The 21,029-nt window shown below is 47.1% G+C and overlaps 1 protein-coding gene across 2 annotated transcripts in view; it reads right to left on the bottom strand.

The window, feature by feature from the left end:
* HNRNPH3 (heterogeneous nuclear ribonucleoprotein H3) overlaps positions 1-21,029 on the bottom strand; it is a 187,084-nt gene that overhangs the window by 151,919 nt on the left and 14,136 nt on the right. For both annotated transcript variants that reach the window (XM_078643206.1, XM_078643207.1), the window contains 2 exons: positions 20,405-20,491; positions 14,274-14,389 (listed from right to left, as the gene is read on the bottom strand). In XM_078643206.1, the coding sequence (XP_078499332.1) occupies positions 14,274-14,389; positions 20,405-20,491 (203 nt within the window). The remainder of the gene's footprint in view (positions 1-14,273; positions 14,390-20,404; positions 20,492-21,029) is intronic.

Genomic DNA, 21,029 nt, shown 5'->3' with positions numbered 1-21,029 from the left:
CTTCCACAAAATGGATGCTGCCACCGAGACACAAGTCTGCCCTCCTGCTGCTGGGAGTCCTCCCAGAGCAGGAGATAAGGACAAAGGGTTTCCTGCCAGGGGCGGTGCCAGCACCGTCCCAGACAGGGTTTGTGTATTGTAGGTAGGCAGGGCTTCAGAGGAAGGTGACTGCACGTGGCACCCCGGTGCTCACTGTGCATAGGCTGGCTGGAACCAGTTCCAGGGTCACTCCAGACCCTGTGCTGGGGAAAAGCCCGCCAAGGAAGTGGGTGTAACCACCCCCCTCCTAGTCCCACCCCTAGGGCAGGACTTAGTCGCGTGCCAGCCCCTTTTTACAGGATAAAGGTAGGAACTGGCCCCCGTCCAAATTAGATCATCTTTGAATCCTGAAACTACTTTCCACGAAAGGAACTCAAGACTTCTTCCTAAGATTTCTCCCTTGTGACTAAGGAGTAGTCACCCTGCATCCGCAGGCACCATCTTAAGAACACTGCGGTCTGCTGCAAGTCTCTCCTCCGGATCAAGACTGCCCAGCTCGACGAGAACCGGCTTCCCTGGCACCTCTGACCTCTACCTACATCATCAGTCACGCTGAGATTCGTGGGTGTGACGAGACCTCGAGGGACCGGCCATCTTCAAGACTGCACGACTTCTGCACAGCAAGCCCGCCGAGTAATTTCCTGGTGAGTGCTTTGGGGTCCGAGAAGCCCCGACCCTGAGCAGCTCCAGCACCGAAGTGCAGCCTCCCAGCATCTCCACGATCTGCGTGGGGCCCTTCTGCTTTTTGCTGCTCACCGCGTTGTTTGGCTACTAGCCCGCTGGCTTGTGGCCTTCTGAACGACGCCCGACGACATCACTGCTGCTAGTCTGGTTGCTCCAGACTGGCCCTTGCTTCCCTCCATCGGAGAAGTACCCTGGACCCTCCTGGTCCGGCTAAGACGCCATTTTAGGTCCACCGCGTGGGCCTTGCATTTGCCAAGACTTGTTGCCCAATCCTGGGTCCAGCGACGTCGACAGCAAGAACCTTCGTGGGACAGCTCGCACCTCCATCCTGGTCGCCGACAACGCCTCCTGGTCCGAGAGACTGCAGAGCCCAGCAGCGACCACTCACCTGACTGCGGTGACTTCGCCCGGTGCCATCCTGGTGCCCACTTAATCACTGGCTAGTGATTCAAGAACTTGGTCCCCTCTGCTTTCAGGTTTTCTTCTTCCTTGATCCAGGCTTGGATCCATCGAACTTTTCTTCACTGGTCGCCTGCCAGCAACTTCCTTCTTCCAGGCTCCTGGTCCGGCAACGAGATTCCCGACGTCTTTTCAGACCTATGCAGCTGCAGCCCCTGGGCTAGGTAACTTCGGCACTTCGGTGTCCCAGCATAGCCTCACTATCCTAGGGTCAGGATCCACTGTCGTTTTCTCCCTACCAGGTCGGGTTCGCCCGTGAACACTAACTTTGCCTTTACTAGCTTCCATAGACTTTGTCCCGCATCCCGCGTGAGAGTGCACACTCTGCACCCGAGTCCCCTAGGCCTCCTAAAAGTAATTAACGATTCTATAGTCAAGTCCTAGCGATTCCAAAGCCTATTAGTACTGTACTTACCTGCTAGTAATTTCGCATTCCACTTTTAGAGTATATGGTTTTTCGTGCCCCTCGGGCATTTGTGTATAACGTGCTAACTTAAGTATTTTCGTAAGAGTTTTGTTGTGTGCCTAGCACCCTGTCCTCATAAAGAGTACAGGGTTGTTGTGATTCTAATAAATACACTGTTTATTTTCATAACACTTGTGTGGTGTCCTTTCACTGGGTGTTCAAGGGGTAATGTGATGGTAAAACAGCTGGCTTAACACGCCCTCTAGAGTCTTAGCCTTAGACTGCTTGTATCCATGCTACTAGGATAGCTGGTCTATAAGGTTGACTTACAACCAATCATCAATAAGGGTTGTTTGGACTGATATATAGTGATCACTAGAATAGTGAACACTGCACATCAGGCCAACTTCTCACATCTTCACATGAGCTATCTTCCGTGGCCCCATAGGCCTCATTGTTGTCTCCTACCTAGTCGACGACTTCTTCTGCATCGACCACCTCGACGTCCGCGTCGTATTCGTAGTCTATCTCCTCCGCCGGAGGGGAAATCTGCATATGAACTTCTTGTTCGTCTGCTTCTTCTCTGTCGAAGATGTCCACCGGTGCCGACTGCCGGGCCTCCTGACGCGCCAAAGTCGAGTCGTCTTCTTCGATCGAAACCTGGAACAAGCCATACAGTTTGCTTCATCGTGGTCCGGCGACAGGCACTTGTTGCACACCGGGTGGACGTCGATGTGGGGGGTACTTAGATCCGCACACGGGACATTTCTTGAACGGACTCCGTTCCATGATGTGTCGTCGAAATTCTTGCTCCGTCGACTGGGCCTCGAGCACCGAAGAGCCACGCGACTCCTCTGGACGACCGATCCGGGAACTGAGCCGGAACAGGGCTGGGCACTGAACGCAAACAATACCGACGGTATAAGCAAAGGCCTTAAGAAAAGTCTATATAGATTCCGAACTGGAGATGTCGAATATACATCCGAACCCAATGGCGGAAAAAAACAATGTGGGGATGGAGTCTATGCCCATGCGCACTGTAGTCCAGGGAAGGAGCCACCTATCTCGTGATACTTCAAAGACTCTTCCAGGACAACAATGTGCAATCATCCGGACCCAACACTAGGCGGCGATCTATGCTATAGATATGAATTCAGCAGCCCACATGCCTCGAACACTGATGTCACGGGGGAACGTGGTCTTGCTACCTTTATAACTGAATTGTAGCCTAATCTATCAATGAAGGCCTTTTATTACTGTACAGGATGGTGTAGGTGGTTCCTGTTGTGCTCATTTATTAATCACTTTATACATGGCTCCTTACATCATGAACATGTACATTAACGAGGAACGTAAATCAGATTTGGGAATTGCTAATTGTTTTGAATCCATATGGCCTGAGTGAAATGGGATACACCTTGCTGGTGCCTCGGTCAAGAATAATGGGCGGTGGCGTTTGTTTTTTGAAGGACAAATCTGATGTTAGGCCATTAATAAAGGTCTTCTACAAAGGTTCTAAATGTGAACATGTAATCTTTATCAACAGCACTAGAAATTGCATATGTTGCTGGAAAGTAGAATCCTTTCCGACCCTGCTGAGACAGCTTCCCGGGCGTACACACAGCCGCACCAGAGTAGTTCACAGGTCTTTAAAAGACCATTCACTTGCTAACGAGTCTTTGTTGCATTTCACATCTTAGCGCCCCTGCAACTCCACCGACTATTGCTGGAATCGACCGGCCCCCATACAGCAGTCTCGGAGTCCGCGCTGCTGCAACCGGCGGTGTTCGCTGACACTTAAATATATATAAAACACAGGTACGATGTCCGGGGGCCGCAAAGGAAGGCTTGACGGGCCGCTGGTGGCCTGTACTATGAGTACCCGTGCTCTAGACTGTCTTGATCCAAGTTGTGATTGTTACACCACTTCTAGTATATGTTTTGGTCTCCCCCTGGAGCCCAGTGTGTATTGTGCTACTTACAACTGTTCGATTGATCTCGTATTGTGTGGTTTGTGTTCTATCCTCGTGTAGGATACTAGAGAGTATTATATTAATAAATACATATTTTTATACAACTACTGCGTAGTTCTTTCATTTAGTCAATAAAGGAGGTGATATTCTGGTAAAACAAGCTGCTTTACATTCCTACAAGATTACGCCTGAAGGCTGCTCTTCACAGCTACCACTAGGATAGCTTTCTAAAGGATCTTTGACTTCATACATCATAAGGGTAGTTTGGTGCCCACTAATTAGTGGACAGCATATACCAGGTCACAATGACAAGCTGATGAATGGCTACTGAAGTATATGATCCAGATGGTGAGTGTTGCAAAGTCATCCTGTGCCCTAGGCACCCCCCAACTTTTTGCTGACTGGAACTGGTGGTAACTGACTGACTGACCCTGGGCTCTGTTTAGCCAGGGCCAAGCCAAAAGGAACACATTAGAACACAGTTAAGACACCCAAAATACACTAGGGTATACTATAGTATGGTGGGGTGCCCCTGTAGTTGGCATGACCTATCACCTAAGCCCCTAGTATGTAATAGGGCAGGGGATTGAAACTACCTAGAAGTCTCCAGTATCCTGGGGCATGGCAGTTTAGAGGCCAGCAGATTCTCTGCACCAGCATGTGTGCAGTGCTGAAGCCTGAGGTCAGTTTAAAAGCTGCACTGGTGGCCAAGACAGCTTTTTAAACCTTAAATTGTGCCCAAACTCGACTTTGGGGGTAGGGGCCCTTAAAATTAAAAACCTACCATGTTTTTGCATATTAGGGACCCCCAGGGTCACCCCTAGGTATCCCAGGGGTGGGGGGGCAAGTTATCTATAAGGAGCGCCCTTATAAAATGAGTTTTTAGAAGCCTGGGTAAAGTGAAATTTTACATTTCACTCCCCACATTGTCTTAAAGAGGTGCTCAAATTCGACTTTGATGCTGGAAGAATTGGGTAAGGGTGATCTGAAATATTTCTGCAGATTCAGAACCCCTGAAGTCTCCCCTAGTTGCACAGGGGGTGGGGGTCCGGTAGAAATCAGGGAAATACTTATAAAATATGGTTTTATAAGCCCTGGTGCTACAAAAGTGGTGCAAGTCATTTTCCCCATTGCCAACCACATGGCCCATCGGTTAACATGGTAGGAAGTGATTGATTAATAAATATTGATAGGAGAGCACTAGCCGGACCATTCAAAGACTTCCCAGAATGGTCGTAGTAAATCCAACAATTTATATTGTTGAATTTCTCCTAAAGTGTACATACAATAAGGTATGAGACTTTCTGGTTTGTAAGTTCAAATTCAGCCTTTCAGTGGTCTGACCTGATTGGTCAGAGTTAAGTGGATTAGCCAGGCTGCTGGGAGGGCAGTGATCTGTTCTATCGGAATGCCAGGCCAGGAGGTGGCGTCGTCAACTACGCTCTTCAAAGGCAAGAGGGGAGGCCTGGGTTTTAGTCCACTAGGACAGTTGTGACCCAGAGTCAGGACTAGGCTTAAGAAAGGTATTTGCAGAAGTTACTGGGATGGTCCATGGAAATGAGATATCCCAGGGGGTGTGTTTAGCCAGCTTTTACCTCCTTGTTGGAAAATCAGTCATTATGGATTTGGAAGGATGATGCATTCTGGGACAAACTAATGCCACACTCCACAGGATGTGGTCATAACTAGGAGGAGTTGCCCTGCTCTCATTGGTCAGCAGTGACCTGGTGCTTGACCCAGAGCATTTTGAATAAGTATCTGAGAGGGGCAGCGCCCTCCAGATCTGTTGCTTGAAACTGAATGAAGCAAGAAGTGCCCTGCTGAAGGTTTTGATGTGCAAGGAACTCTAAGGCCTGACCTATGAAGACTGCACCATTTGAAACTACAGCCCTGTGGATTACCTTGCTGCCAAGAGACGAAACTCCCTGCAAGCTACAGGTTAACAGAGCTCACCTGGACAGCCCCAAAAAGAATTCCAAGCCTGGAGTACAGTGGATTTGTAAGGGTTTTGTTAAGTGGATTGCGGCATTGAAGTTTCACACTTTCAAGGACCCTCTTGGAGATTCCAGAACCTTGGATTGTGTGTTGGATACTTTGGGACCTGCAAGCAGAACGCCAGGAAGGTGTTCTAACTGGACCCCGCTTGCTGAAGAAGGCGGCCCACTACAGTGGTGAGAATTCTTCAGAACAATTTATGAAGGTGTGTCCCTGACAGAGAAAACAAAAAGACTTAAAGGGGCACTGTTGGTTTCTAAGCACTAGAAAGTGACTAATCTTTAAAAATTCATATCAGGTTGCCTACAGTGGATTATTTTCGTTTTGGTGTCATTTAAAAGATAAAAATATTACCTATTTTTATAAATTGGTGTTGGATTTTTATTTTGTGTTGTGTCTTAATTTACTGAAATGGTGTTTTTAAATGCTTTACATACCTGTCTTTGAAGTTAAGCCTGTCTGCTCGCAGCCACGTTACCAAGAGTTGAGCAAAGGAATAATTTTCTAAGACCTATGCTGAGTCCTATAATGTGTTAGTGGCCTTATTGCCAGTGGCAGACCTACATTTGCCCCTACCAATAACCCACTTTCCAACAGTGAGACCCTATACTTTATGGTCGACAGCAAGCGTACAACTTCTTGTATACTTTAGTATACTTCTGTGAGCATAAATCAATCACCCTGCTATTCATTTGTTGGTTTAAGTTTCTTTTAAAACCCCTAACAGGGTCTTTTTAAGAATCCTCCATGTCAGAGCATGCCCTTTAGCATAAAGAGATAATGTAGCCCTATAAGTGGTCGAAACGGTTTAATTTAGAAAATCCTCTTCTAAAGGCTCTTTATGGAGCTTAAAGTCATGAAATGTTGCTGCTCTGCCTAGGAGCTCCTGAAATGATGCTGAATCACTAGGACAGGATACAGATCTGGGTCCAGGCCCCTGGATGTTCAAGGTTATAATTGTCCCAGAGGTCGTTCTGTGGTGGTGTTTCAAAAAGGTGTCCCCCACCATACTAATTGGGTCATAATGTGGAGATCTTGAGGTGAAACCAATGATTCTTCTGGAAAAGGGGAGGCTGGTGGTGATGGCGAAGGTGGTGATGGCACAGGGTTGGTGGTTTTGTAGCATCCTTCTGGTGTTTTGTTGGCACAGTCTTTTGAAGTGAGAGCCGAGGCTGTGGCAAGGATCCAGTCAGTGAGAGGCTGGATGCGAATTTCCTTTTGCTCTGCATCGAATTGTTGTTCCTAGAGTCTATAGGGTATGGGCATTGAAGATTTCGGGTCCAGCTCAGTTTGGTACAAAAGAGGCACTTGACATCAACAGTGGCGGGTAACTAGGACTTTCGGTTCAGAACTGAGGCACGGGCATGCATGGAAGTACCTTACACCTAAGGCTTTTGTTTGTGTATCGGCACAGAGCCTGAGTGCAGACGTTTAAACCAGTTGCTCTGTGCAGATCATGGCCAGAAGGCAGCATTGGACCAAGGGCCCCGGTCTGTTCCAGAGGGGCGGAGGTGTTTAGGGTACTGTACTCTTGGTTTGCCAAGCTGGAATTTCAAGGTCGACCTCGGGGTCAGAGTTAACTGCCCACAAAGGAAAACACCTTCCCACAGCCAAAGGTGTCAGTATTCTTGATGATCCTAAAGGAATGGAGCAGAAACGCCCATCGGCCTACAAGGGTTTTCCTAGCTAGGAAGGAGCGGCAGGCCTTGCAGTCCGCTTCTGTTGACAGCGATGAAGTTGAAGACCGGCCCGAAGGGTGAGGCATGTTAGCAGCAGCTGTCGAAACGAACCGACCACGCAAGGCCTCAAAAAAATCCTAAAAATGTTACTGGACAGGCGGGTCAGATTTCGTTCGTCTGTGTGCAGACACTGTACACAAACTCATTGAACTTGCACAGCAGCGCTCGACTGAGTTAAGAGCGCCACCTCCAGGCCGTTTCTAGGTCCAGTTTTGATGAAGCCGCCCGCCTCGGTTTGTGAACTTTTGGATTTAGGATGTACTTTCTGAACTCCCAGGCAGCTAGAAGTGTCCTTTAGCCTTGTGTATGTAGCCTGCGCACAAAGCAACTCTGAAGCTAAAATAACAATGCACATTTTTAACTGCTCTACTTATATCTTGTTTAATTGGTCTTGTCGTTAGTCAAATTTTTTTTATTGGATGGTTTTAAGTGTTGTCGATCTAATATTTGCAGTTTGTGTCTCCCATATCGTGCAGGTAAGCTTGTCTAACCCAGATATTTATTAGTTATGTACTTGTGCAAAACGCCCTGTGTTGATTGAACCATGTGTCCTCTTACCGCTCACTCTGCGTCCCTCCTGGTCTGGGGATCTCTGAACTCTAATGAACGTTGACTTTTCTGTCCTTGGCTCGACGGAGTGGCTTGTCGCTGACCCAGGCGTCGTTCATGGGTTTACCCGGGGACTTGGGGGTGCGGGTGGCAGCCGCAAGTAATGGGAGTGCGGTCAGCACGGGTGAGCCCGAGGGAACAAGGCCAGGACGACCAGAGTATAGCAGGAGCAGATGTGATGTGGTCATGGCACTTACCGGACTGTGAATGGCGGCAAAAGGGATTGCGCCGTCACAGCTGTTAATAAAGGGTGTTGGGCGAATTGGTTAATTGGGGGTGAGATTTGTTTGCCTAATAAAAGAGTTGTGGTTCTGCCAGGACGATGAACAGTCTTACCTGCGTGTCTTGGTGATTACTACCTGCAGACATAACATCTTGGCGACGAAGGTCCGGAGTGTTGAGAGGCTGTTCTCCCGCTTTTCTTCTGGTGCAGCAGTGGATTGGCAGTGTTTCTACACGGTGATTTGTGTCTATTCGTCGTTGTGGGCGCCTGGTCCGGCGTTTTTCTTGCTCCGTGACTGGTGTTTACCTTCCCTTGCCGGACGGTGTTTGGGGGCGTGGTCGGATAGGCTCACGGCTTTCGACAGCGCTACGGCTGTCAAAGTCCTGCTCCCTGCTGAATGGGACTTGAAGTTACAGCGGCTGTCTCTGCTTGTGCCAGTCTTGGGAGGTCTGACAGGCTGCTTCTTTCATCTTTGGCGCCGTTTGACCTGGCAAAGTCCCCTGTTGGGGTTTCACTGGACCTGGGACAGTATTGTGCATGATAGTGCGGTTTTGCTGGATCTATTGTGGCTGGAGTGCCCGGCTGGTGCGGGCTTTCTTCCTGCACTTTGGGCACGCTTGGTGATTCGTCCAGGAGGGCGCAGTCATGTCTACGGTTCCCCCGGTGGAACACTTCTTGCTGGATGCGCAGTGGAAGGAAAAGGTAGATCGTTTGGAAACCTACTTTGAGGCCATTGACCTGGATGTGGAGAGGAGGCGTCCAATGCTATTGCATCTTGGTGGGGAAGCCATTCATCGGCTGGGGCGGTCGATGGTAGAGCAGACTCCTCATACTTATGACACTCTGAAGCAGGCCCTGACTGCACATTTTGAGCCTCTGGCGAATCCTGATTATGAAAGGTTTCTGCTACGCCAGACAAGGCAGTTGCCCACAGAATCTGTGGATGTCTTCTTTGCCAGATTGCGGGTGTTGGCCAGCACGTGTAGGTTGGCAGATGCGGCAGATTAGATACGGGCCCAATTCATACAGGGCTGTTATTCCAGCAAGCTGCGAGAGGCGATACTACAGGTGCCTAATATGCCGATGGAGGATATGTTGACCCGTGGTCGGTCGAAAGAACTTTCAAAGGTTAGGGCGGCCCATATGGATGCCGCTCTCCAACAAGTGGTGAAGACAGAACCAGTAAATGCTATGAGGGTTCAAGGGTCAGAGAAACAGAAGATGATGCCTCGGTGTTCCAATTGCAATAAAGTGAACCATTTTCCGAAAGTATGTCGTTCAGCTTCTGCCCGGGGGGCTATTCCTGCGACTTCCGCCCAAGTACATGCTGCTCTTCCTGAGTTGAAGATATGGATGATGGAGGTCGTCCATGTGCTGCATGCTCTACAGCCTGGGGGTGCAGTACTGAGGGGTTTGCCCAAATGGGATGTCAAGGTGGATGGTCATTTGGTGCCGGCTCTGATTGACACTGGTGCATCCATTAATGTAATGGCTGAATCCATGATGAAGGGACTGCCAAGCTTACCAGTGTTGAGTGGTACGTCCGTTAAAGTGTTCGCTTTTGGAGCCAGTGAGCCTCGTGTTAGCCGGGGTATTTTCTGCGGTGATTTCTCATGGCACCCAATCTGTGGAAACAGACTGGTCACCAAGGAGGGTCATGGGATGCTGTTAAGCTGTCAGACCGCTGAGAACTTACATCTGGTGGTCTTTGCACTGGCTATTCATCAATGGACTATGGAGGACTTGTTAAGTCAGTACTCGCAACTGTTTGAAGGCATAGGTTGTCTGAAGGACCGGATGATAAAGTTGCACATTGAGGAGTCTGTTCGACCAGTGGCACTACGCCATAGGCGGGTGGCTTTCCATCTTCGGCCGAAGGTGGAGGCGGAGTTAATAAAATTGGAAGAAGCTGGTATTATTGAGAAAGCAGAGGGTCAGACTCCGTGGGTATCCCCAATTGTAGTTGCCCGCAAACCTAAACAGCCTGGAGAGGTCAGAATTTGTGTGGATATGCGATTACCTAATCTGGCAATTAAACGGGAGCGTCATCTTGCTCCTACAGTTGATGATATCTTGGTGGAAGTCAGCGGGTCCAGGTGGTTTTCTAAAATGGACCTCCGTGCTGGATATCAGTTGATGCTTGACCCTACTTCCCGAGGAATCACTACTTTTTGCACCCACGTTGGGCTCAGGCGTTATAAACGATTGAGTTTTGGCATCTCTAGTGCTGCTGAAGTGTTTCAGGACACTATTCGAGGAGTGCTGGTAGGACTGGAAGGAGTAATTAATGTCAGCGCTGACATTTTGGTTCATTCTCCCATTTTAGATGGGCATAATAGTCGTCTGAAGGGCGTATTCCAACGTTTGCTGGATCATGGTTTAACTTTACATAGAGAGAAATGTGAATTTTTGAGAACTGACATTTCATTTTTTGGTTACAGATTTTGACAGGACGGCGTATCTCCTGAGCCTTTGAAAGTGTGTGATACACAGACTGCTGCTGCTCCTGTCAATGTGTCTGGGGTGAGAAGTTTCATGGGCATGGTGAACTATTGTGGACGCTTTATCCCCGGATTGTCTACTTTGACAGCCCCTTTGTGTGAACTTACAAAATCCAATGTTCCATGGGATTGGGGTTCTGAGCAGGAATCTGCATTTCAAGCTACAAAACGGGCATTATCTGCAGACACTACCATGGCTTATTTCAATCCGGCATTAGACTCAGAACTTGCTGTGGATGCCAGTCCCGGTGGATTGGGGGCAGTGTTCTCAGCATCAAACTAATGGGGAATTGGCTCCTGTAGCATATGCCAGTCGTGCTTTGACTGCTACTGAGCAGAGGTACTCTCACATAGAAAAGGAGGCCCTTGCGGTGCTGTGGGGATGTCGTCATTTCCATTTGTACTTATATGGTCAGCCTTTCGTAGTCTACACGGACCATAAGCCACTCATTCCTCTATTTATGGGTTCTTCATCAAAGCCACCAATACGGATTGAGAAGTGGATTCTGCAGCGGCAGGATTACGGTTTGACAGTGGTTTTTCGTCCTGGGGCATTGAATCCAGCTGATTATTTGTCCTGGCACTTTCGACCTGCCTCTGTGTTGGAGGCTAATGATGCTGAGGAGACCGAGGAATATGTGCGCATGGTGGTTGAGCGGCCTCTCCCAATCTCTTTGAAGGAAGTTGTGGACGCTACTGTACATGGCGGGTGTCTTCAGTTATGCTTGGCTGCCGTTGGGACTGGAAAGTGGAACGGAGTCCTAAGTGCCGTACGGATGACGCCCGATCTACTTTGGTGGCGTTATTTCAAGTCCGGAGTGAATTGACCTGTTCCCCGGAGGGATGTTTACTGAGGGGATCAAGGCTGGTGATTCCAGCCAGTTTGCAACAGCGAGTGGTGGATCTGGCTCATGTGGTCCATCAAGGGGTAGTGAAGACGAAGTCCCGTTTGAGATCCAAGTTGTGGTTTCCTGGTCTGGACTCTCTGGTGGAGAACACTGTTTTGGGCTGTGCACTGTGTCAGGCTGCTGGGGGAGGGGATGCTCCCTCTCCAATCATCACTGAGGAGGTTCCTTCTTTTCCTTGGCAGAGAGCTAGTGCTGACTTCGGGTGTTTACCCGACGGTCGTCACATGTTGGTGGTGATCGATGACTTTTCCAAATATCCCGAAGTGGCGATTATGGACATTACCACTGCAAGTCGCACAATTCCTTTGTTCGATAAAATTATGGCAACCCATTTCTGAATTGCGGACTGACAAATAGACCCCCTTTTTCTAGTCATGAGTTTTCCTCTTATCTTCAGTCCAGGGGTGCGGTACATCGTAGGGTGACTCCGTTATGGCCTCAAGCCAATGGGGAGGTTTAACGTTTTATTCGGACTTCGAATAAAAGCTCTAAGATTGCCGTTACAGACCATCAGGATTTGGATGGTGCTATCTTTTTGTTTCTGAAGGAGTACCGGCTGACACCCCGTTCCACCCCCATCCCACTACTAAAGTCAGTCCTATGTCTTTGATGTTGGCGATGTAGTAATGATGAGGAATAGGCATCGAAAAGGGACGTTTAGTTTGCCATTTGAGCCTGAGCCTTGGGTCGTGAAGTCTGTTCATGGAACTAAGATTACTGTGTGGAGGGGTGGGGTAACCATATCCAGGAATGTTTCTTTTTTTAAAAAGTTTTATGACAGTGGTAATGATGTTCAGGAGTCACATTTTGTCTTCAGATGAGAGTTCCGTATCGTCATATTTTTGGGATGATGTACCAGCATGTCTCTCTCCACCATGTCTTCCTCCACTGGTCTCGGTAGGGGTGGATGGTGTTCTACCCATATCTTCCTCCTCTGGTCCCGGTAGGGGTGGATGTGGGATTTGGACAGAATGATATAACCCGTGTCTCCAGTTTGCGACTTGCCGTTAGGCCCTGAACATCAACCGAGGGGCACGGGTCGCTATCAATTGAGGAATTGTCCTGCTCGTTCCACACGTCTAAGAGATTATGTCACTTATGTAAGATAATATATTCATTTTGCTTTCATTGTAAATTGGGGAGGAATGTGATGTTGTCATGGCGCTTACTTGACTGAATGGCAGCAAAAGGGATTGCGCCATCATAGCTGTTAATAAAGGGTGTTGGGCTAATTGGTTAATTGGGGGTGGGATTTGTTTGCCTAATAAAAGAGTTGTGGTTCTGCCAGGACGATGAACAGTCTTACCTGCGTGTCTTGGTGATTACTACCTGCGGACATAACAGCAGGCAGCAACAGCGGGTGGTCAGCACGGGTGAGCCCGAGGGATCAAGGGCAGGATGACAAGGGACAAAGTGCGGCAGGAGGGTGAGCCCGAGGGATCAAGGCATGACCAAGGACGGGATGCGGCAAGAGGGTGGTCAGCGCAGGTGATCCAGAGGGATCAAGACCAGAGTGAGGCAGGAGCAGGCAGCAACAGCAGCAGGTGAGCCCGGGGAGAGAAAGGGCTGGATGGGGTGAGCAGCGCTACAGCAAGCGGCCTCGAATACCTCCTTATACTAGAGCAGCACCCGTGCACTGTAGCATGAGCCCTAACTCAGCTCCATGGGGTTTTCACTCCCGTAGTTCACCACCATGCGTGCTGTCACAGCCCGAGCCATCTATCACTCACGGAAGAGCGAGGGATCGTAGAGTTCAGTCCCCCTTTGAGCCGCACGGCTGGTTGTTAACCTCCACCCCCTCATGATACAGGGAACTGCGCATGTCCCAGCTGCAGCAGAAGAGGGCTCAGGTTTCAAACAGGGGCGAGACTCGCACAGCGTTTCCCTTGTGGGAGCGAGCAGGGGCGCCATCGGTTTTGCGATAATTGTAAACAGGTAGCGCCATCGCCGCTCGCTCCTGCAAGGGAAAAGCCAAACGTGCACGAGTGCCCATAGAGAGCAGTGCAAAACATGCACGAGTTTTCACAAAAGTGCTGAGTGATTCCATGAGGTCCCTCTAAGCAGCGTTTGCATGCTATGCTGCATAGGCGAGAACTAAAAATGGCATTTTACAACCTTTTGTTTCACAACTATTGTCAGATAACTCACTTGATAAAAAAGCATTAACTGTAATAAGAGAAAGAAAGTTGATTTTCCAGGAACAGAAACAATTAGTAAAAAGATAAACTGACATTTGCCCGGCAGCAAATGTATCATGAAAAAAACCAAGATTTAAAGGCGTCTTTATTGCTCATTCACTTTCTGCATGAAGAGTACATCTGTTCCTTTCAGCTCAAGTTAACTCGCCAGGTCAGACGAGAAAATGCTAAATAAAAATAGTGCAAACTGATAATCACTTGCTATTGAGAGTGGATTTTGCGTGTCTGGGATGCAATTCCCGCTAAAGCCTTGCATGACATGAACGTGTTCAAGTGCATATACGGGACATATTTACAGACAAAATAGGACTGTATACAAGCCAACACCACAAGTGAAATCAGTTGGCCACTCCATGCTGTGACTGACTAGCAAGAATGCAGGACAGGATCAATTGATAAAATAGCATAAAATTACAAAAGCATACTGAAATCACCACATGGGTCAGATTTGAGGGAGGAAGAACATGTGCTTAAAGCCAGTCAAAAGGTGACAAACTAAGGCCTTAACAAGAGAAGTTTAAAAGAAAAAAAATACTTACACTGGCTATATCATTTTCTGTAGCTCGGAAAGGTAATCCCCTCATATGCACAAAGTGCCCACTATGAAATCCAGAACTTGCATCTCCTGCGCCACCAAATCCAGGTCCTGCCATACCTATTAAAAAAACATAATAAAATCCAGTGGCAGCTATTACAAGACTTTCCATTAAATGTAGCAAAGTTTACGGGTCACTTTATTGAGCTTCTGCATCATTCTCAAAAAACCTAACCTAGATGTAGGCGATTTGAATAACTATCGACCCATCGCCAGGCTACCTCTACCGGCTAAAATTATAGAGGGTATAATAAATACTCAGCTGAGCGCCTTTCTAGATAAAGAACGTTGTCTGGATTCATCTCAGCATGGATTCCGGCCAGGGCATTGCACAGAATCGGCTCTGATAAAATCTGCCGAAGAGATAAGACAGGTGATGGACGAAGGAGGCAGAGCCGCACTGATCATGCTCGACCTGTCCGCAGCCTTCGACACGGTCCACCACAGGCTGTTGGTGGACCGGTTGGGGGCCTGCGGAATTCAGGGAAAGGCGCTCAAGACCCTGCAAGCCTTCCTCTCCAGCAGGACTCAGGTTGTAACCCTGGGAGACTATGAATTGGTCCCTTTTGTACTCCCGTGTGGAGTCCCTCAAGGCTCTTCCTTGAGCCCGACCCTTTTCAATGTGTACGTCTCCACCCTGGCGCCAGCTATAATATCCTTTGGCTTTAACGTAACATCTTATTGCAGACGACACACAGATTGTAGTGTCGCTGCTACCCGGTGGAGTGGGCGACACAGCGGACAGGTTCAAGGACTGCATGCGGGAGGTCAGTAATTGGATGGCAGGAAACTGTCTCAAACTGAATTCAGCTAAGACTGAAGTTCTTCTATTTGGGGCCAAAGAAAACTTCTGGTCCCCAAGGTGGTGGCCCGAGGAAATGGGGATACCCCCCACTCCAGTTACAAAGGTCAAAAACTTGGGGGTACTGATGGATGACACCCTCTCTTTCAAGCCGCAAGTCAACGCCCTGTCGGCATCCATTCACTATGTCCTGAAAACAATACGAAAAGTGCTGCATTACATCCCGGACGAACATAGGAAAACTGTGGTAACGGGATTGGCAATATCCCGATTAGACTATTGTAACAGCCTACTTCTAAATGCCCAAAAGGGGCTGTTAAACAAACTCCAAGTTCTGCAGAATGCGGCAGCCCGCTTAATTACGGGCACTTCCAAATTCTCGTCGGTAGCACAAGATTTGATAAAACTACAGTGGTTGCCAGTGCGGAAAAGAATACTCTTCAAGACGCTCTGTGTAGTTTTTAAAGCATTGAACGGTTTGGGCCCCCACTGTATGGCCTCTTTCTTTCAGTGGTACAAACCGACTAGGTCACTCAAGTCTGCTAACCAAGGATTGATCATTGTCCCTGAAGCCAGGAAGGCGTGGGGGGGGGGGGGGGGGGGGGGGGGGAGAAGAGTTTCTCCCTTGGAGCAGCAAAGGCTTGGAATGATCTGCCACTGGCCCGTAGGCAGATGTCTGACCTGCTGCCCTTCAGGCGGGCCCTGAAAACTTGGCTATTCACTATTCACATACTAATCCCCTCTTCATGCACACCAGTGGTTATTTAGCGCCAGGACACCGTTTCGGTAACAGTGCACTTAACAAATGTGGAAAATAAATAAATCAATAAATAGGTACTTCACTGAAGTCTTAAAGCTAAAATCTTGCGGCATGCAAGTTAAGTCAATATTTGATACAGTGTAAGGGCAATGGAATATTTACTACTTGCAGGATGACGAACGCTCCTCTGTAAACAAAGCCTAAAGGAAAGTTATCTCCTACACGCACATTTGCTACGGACTAGGCCAGACTGATGCAGAACTGATCAGCTTGGAAGAGAACTTGTGAAAATCCTGCAACATTTATTTCCTTAGACAGTGCAACCATGCATTTGGAGAAGGTGAGTGTAGATAGCCGGCTCTCAACATAGCACGCCAAAATCAAGTACAATGTGTAGAGTCCAGGCAAACCTTTCTGGTTAACAGAGGCTTTAATACTAATGTCAAATGCTCTTGTGGGAAGCATTTTAGACTTATCTGAGGATATTGTTAAGCATTTACTGTACAGACTCAGTAAGCGAGACACTTGATAAAAAAAACAGACAATTTATCAAAATAATCAGAATCTGGTAAGTACCGTAAGTTATTACTTTAAAGTATACAAATACACTTGTATTTGTAGCTTTGAAGCTAAAAACGTTCACAGGTTTTAAGGGTCTCTGGTACTCATAATTGGTCGGGGGGCACTTAGGCAGGGTCGCACTGCAAAAGGTTGTGGGCTGGGGACAAGCTGAAGGGGAGGAGGGGGTCAGCTCTAGAGGGTTTCTGGTCCCCTAAGTGTGGCAGGGTATGCTCAGACGCGAGTCCCTTGCTCACTGGATTCAAGATAGCCTGGCTGATTAGGATTATGAATCCGATCCCAGGATGCTTGTTTCCGGTCCAGGGAAGACATGGCTTGGCAGTTCGGGCTGGACTGTTCCCATGAGGCACAGGGTCAGACTGATTTGCATATGGCCATGTCTGAACTGGGGTGGCTGAGTGAGCTAAAGAATGGTGATGGATTAAACCCAGATCATTTGACTGGGGGTGAGTGTTTGATTTGCTCAAACGCTCCGTACATCATCCCCTTTTGTATCACTTGGACTCAGGCTGTGCTGGCCTTGTGGATCCATACGTCTGAAAACAGTAGGTCTATTGTGCAGATTACACCAACAAGCCTTGGTTGTTGCATCTCCTCATTGTACCAATGGTATTGGTGTGAGCGGATCTGACCTCCTGGAGCACGAAAACCTAATTTCTCACAGCTTCTTCAGTGGGCCATGGGCCAGCAACATGGCAGACCGGGCAGATGTCTTTCGGTGCATCCTGATGCATGGAAGCAGCTCTCTGCTCCACAGGATATGTTGCTTGCAAGATGAAGTTGTGGGTCGCTCCTCCACAGCTCTGGGAAGAGACGCCGCTTTCTGGACAAGACTGGTCCATGCAATTGCAGAGGTTCGACAACAAGACCTGGTTTTGCGCAAAGTGGCAGTGAGGTTCTCGCACGGTGGGCTCTTTCCTTAATCAAGAAGACAAATGTTATTTCCTGGTGTAAGGGAGCCACCTAAATGCTCAACTTAAAGGCATTAAGGGATGTAAAGTGTAGTAGCCTGTGGGGTACTTATCCTTAGGGTCACTACACCCCTTAAATGACTCCCTGTGGGAAGGAGGGGCATCCTCCAGGTCTGAATGGGAAGCCAGGGTTGCATATCAAAGGAAGCAGACGCTTTGAAGCCTTCAGCCTTGACACGCTGATTTACTAGCCATCATGCTGAAGGAGTAGCTAAAAAAGGGGGCAAAAAGTGTGTTGGGGTCCTGCAACACCCCCCCCCCCCCAATACTCAGCCACAACCTGGGAGTCTTCCCAGTGTCCGGCGAGGAGAGGAAGGAAACAAGCTGCATTGTTGCAGAGCCTACTCTGCCTCACATCCTCCTGTTTATGTCACCTTTTCTGGGAAGCGTACCCATCTCAGTGGTGGCACCCTACGCCGTAACGCACCTGGATGCCCCAGAGCCTAACAAGGTGAGTTTGTGTTGATGCTTTGGCCCTTGCCCTCCACACTCACCCCAAGTCCAGAACAGTCTTTAAGTCATGGGCAAGTGACCATATGCAGTATGTTTTATCCCATAAGATAACATTTCTTCTAAACTACAAATACAAGTGTATTTTACTATAAATGCAAGGGGCAGAGGTTAAGGCAAAAGAGGATCGCCCTTGCCAACAATAATGTAGGGTGAAATATGAAGAATTTCAATGGCGCAAGGAACCTTGAAGTACAACCTCCCCCTCTACTTCAAAATGGAAGAGACTTCCAAAACAATAGCTCAGCACTCAAAATTAGTAGATAGAGTAAAATGCATTTAAAATTCAGCAAACGTGTCTTGTACCCAGTTCATCACTACAATGTTGACAATGCATTGGAATGCAACAAATATATACGTTGATATTTTCTTTCTTCAGCCCTTTATTAGTTTTCTGCTCATGAAAAAAACTTCAATGAATGAAAGATTAAACTCAGTAGCCGTTTTATCCACAGACGTCTTCAGGGCTTTAAATTATGCATAAGAATCGCTAGTTCCTTGCTATACGCTGACATTTGAAACACCAAAGCTTGTTTAATTCATTTGGTACAAGCGGTCGAAAACATTGGTCCCCCTACAACGATGCAACCAAGGCGTCTGCTTCCAGTTAGGAAACTGAAAGCAGACGCCATGGTTGTATCCTTGTAGGCTACTGAGTGCTCTCGTTCATTCATGTATTTTCATGAGAAGAAACTAAAAAAAAGGACTAAAGAAAGAAATAGACATTGATTTGCTGCATGCCAATCCATTGTGAACATTGTAGTGATGAACGGGATACAAAAGACGTTTGCTGATTTTCAAATGAGTTTCTCAATATATCGACTTATCTTGAGTGCTTAACCATCGGTTGCTAAATTGCATTTTTATATACAAGTGATAACAAGAGCACTTGCCCGATCACGATGATCTTGGCGTCTAAATAAATAAAATGGTCTGGTTATTGTGTGTACAATAAATGCTCATCACTCATAAGCTGCAACTGCTTGCTCACACTACCACAAAAAGAGCATTTGGGAATTTTGTAAGCTGTGTAAACCAGTAAGGGTTGCCTAGACTACCCAGTGCATTTTGTAATAATGTACTATATAGAGCCAGCTTCCTTTATTGGTGGTAGCGGTAGGATACAAGACTGTGTACAACTACCCAGTTTTCTACAATGAGGTCTAACTTCAAGGTGAAAGAACTGCGCTGGTAGTGCGCCCCCCCCCCCGCCCCCTCCTCAATTGATAAACCTTAGTATGCATATTTCCGTATACCAGTTAAACAAGTGCAAATTAAATGCCTGAGGGCCTACTGTATATACCAATCTAACCACTGTGTTGAGGGGAATATCTTTTCTAGACAGGCATGTAGAATTACTCTTGATATAGCTTTTAACTAATTATAGACCCAATTATCATCAGAACAGTCCTTTAGATACTGTTGAAAAAGTATCTGGAATAAATCCTTCTTCCTCATGTGTGCAGTTTTTGGTGGAGTAGACCATGAAGGGGTCATGCAATGACTAGCATAAGCATTCCTCACAATATCTACTACCCATTTGTCACCAGAGTTGCTTAGGTAGGTTAGCATTCAGTGCCAGACACTTCCAAACTGGGTTGAGTTAATGTAGAGACCCCAACTTATCAAATCCATATTCAGAGACTACTCCTTAAAACTTGAAGACCAAATGCTTTCCAGATCTTACTTTTCCATCTTTTACATTTAGTCACTAACAAACACATGGCGCGAACTGCTCCGAAGGAAGACTGGTTATTTGTGATCGGCAACAGGTAAGCTACTATAGACTATTGTGTGGAGGACGCGTTCACCATGCTCTCCTGAAGAGGTAGATGTGTTGAGTGTCGGGAGATGGGGTTTTAATCCTAGTATTAGGTGAACCACCAAATCTCATTTTTTAAATGTGCTTTACATTTTCATGAGCAGCAAAGTTGAAGATTGTGCTGCAGTGTTGCTTTGTGTAGCACAAAGCAGGAAAATAACTTCAAGTCTTAAGTGGGCTATGGTTGGGTTATCTACATTTTGTTATAACATTTACTAGAGTTAGATTGTGGGCTTAAGTGTTCCAGGGCGCAGACAGCAATATTATATCATTGCTGACAAAGATGCTTCGAAAAAGAGTACGTGATTTTACAAACTCAGTGGCTTGCCAGAAGGAAACGATGACTTGTAACAAGCGTGCTTGAGCTGTAATTTAGCTCCTACAGAACGGCAATTACAAACTAGGGCATGAAATTCCCCAAAATAACTCGGGACTACATATAATTGTGCATGTGGGGCTCCCCCCCCCCCCCAGCATCAAAATAAGTCCAACCTTTGAGTTACTTTCCTAGCACAAAATTAGTTTCCCTTAAATGCACATTTGCATTTTTTGCATCACACCTACTTTTCATGAGGAGACATTGACAACCATAAGAAGATTATGTATGCATTTTAAAAGTAGTAAGTTCTACCTCTGCCATCACGCATTCGGTCATCAAATCCATCATTTCCATAACCAAAGTTATTGAATCCACCATACTCTTCAAAGCCTCCATAACCTTGAAATAAAATAAGCAATTAAAGAACGTGAAAAATCGATGGCCAAATTGAAAAATGTTAATAAAATGAAGATACAATCACAGCATAGGAAACTACAACGAAAGCATTTGTAGGCCCAAAAGAAAATTCACTTAAGCATTACTGGAGGCAACCATACTACGACTACAAACGCAAATGTTTGATTATGAGGGGGGGGGCTTGAATCATGCCGAATACTTCGGTTATACTAATCACAAAATGGAGAATTCCAAATACCTTGGACATTAGACTAACCATCGAGTAATAGTCTGTGCGTTTACTTCTGCAACAAGATAAGTTATGCTCCACTGACAAATTCAGTGAACCACAAGTGGGTCTCTGTGAGGAACAGCTTCACATTTTTTAAGACAGACTTACATGTGAAGGAGCAAACTAAATGCCATGGGCACTAAGAAAACCAATTGGCAGCAAATCTACCTCATCTTAAGATATGGGAATGGGTGCTGCACAAATGTGTCCATGCATGAAGATACACACTTGTTTTTCGGAAATACCATG

The sequence above is a fragment of the Lissotriton helveticus genome, chromosome 5_1 (genome assembly GCF_964261635.1).
Source record: "Lissotriton helveticus chromosome 5_1, aLisHel1.1, whole genome shotgun sequence".
NCBI classification, from domain to species: Eukaryota; Metazoa; Chordata; class Amphibia; order Caudata; family Salamandridae; genus Lissotriton; species Lissotriton helveticus.
This window is presented reverse-complemented; position numbering and strand designations above follow the sequence as displayed.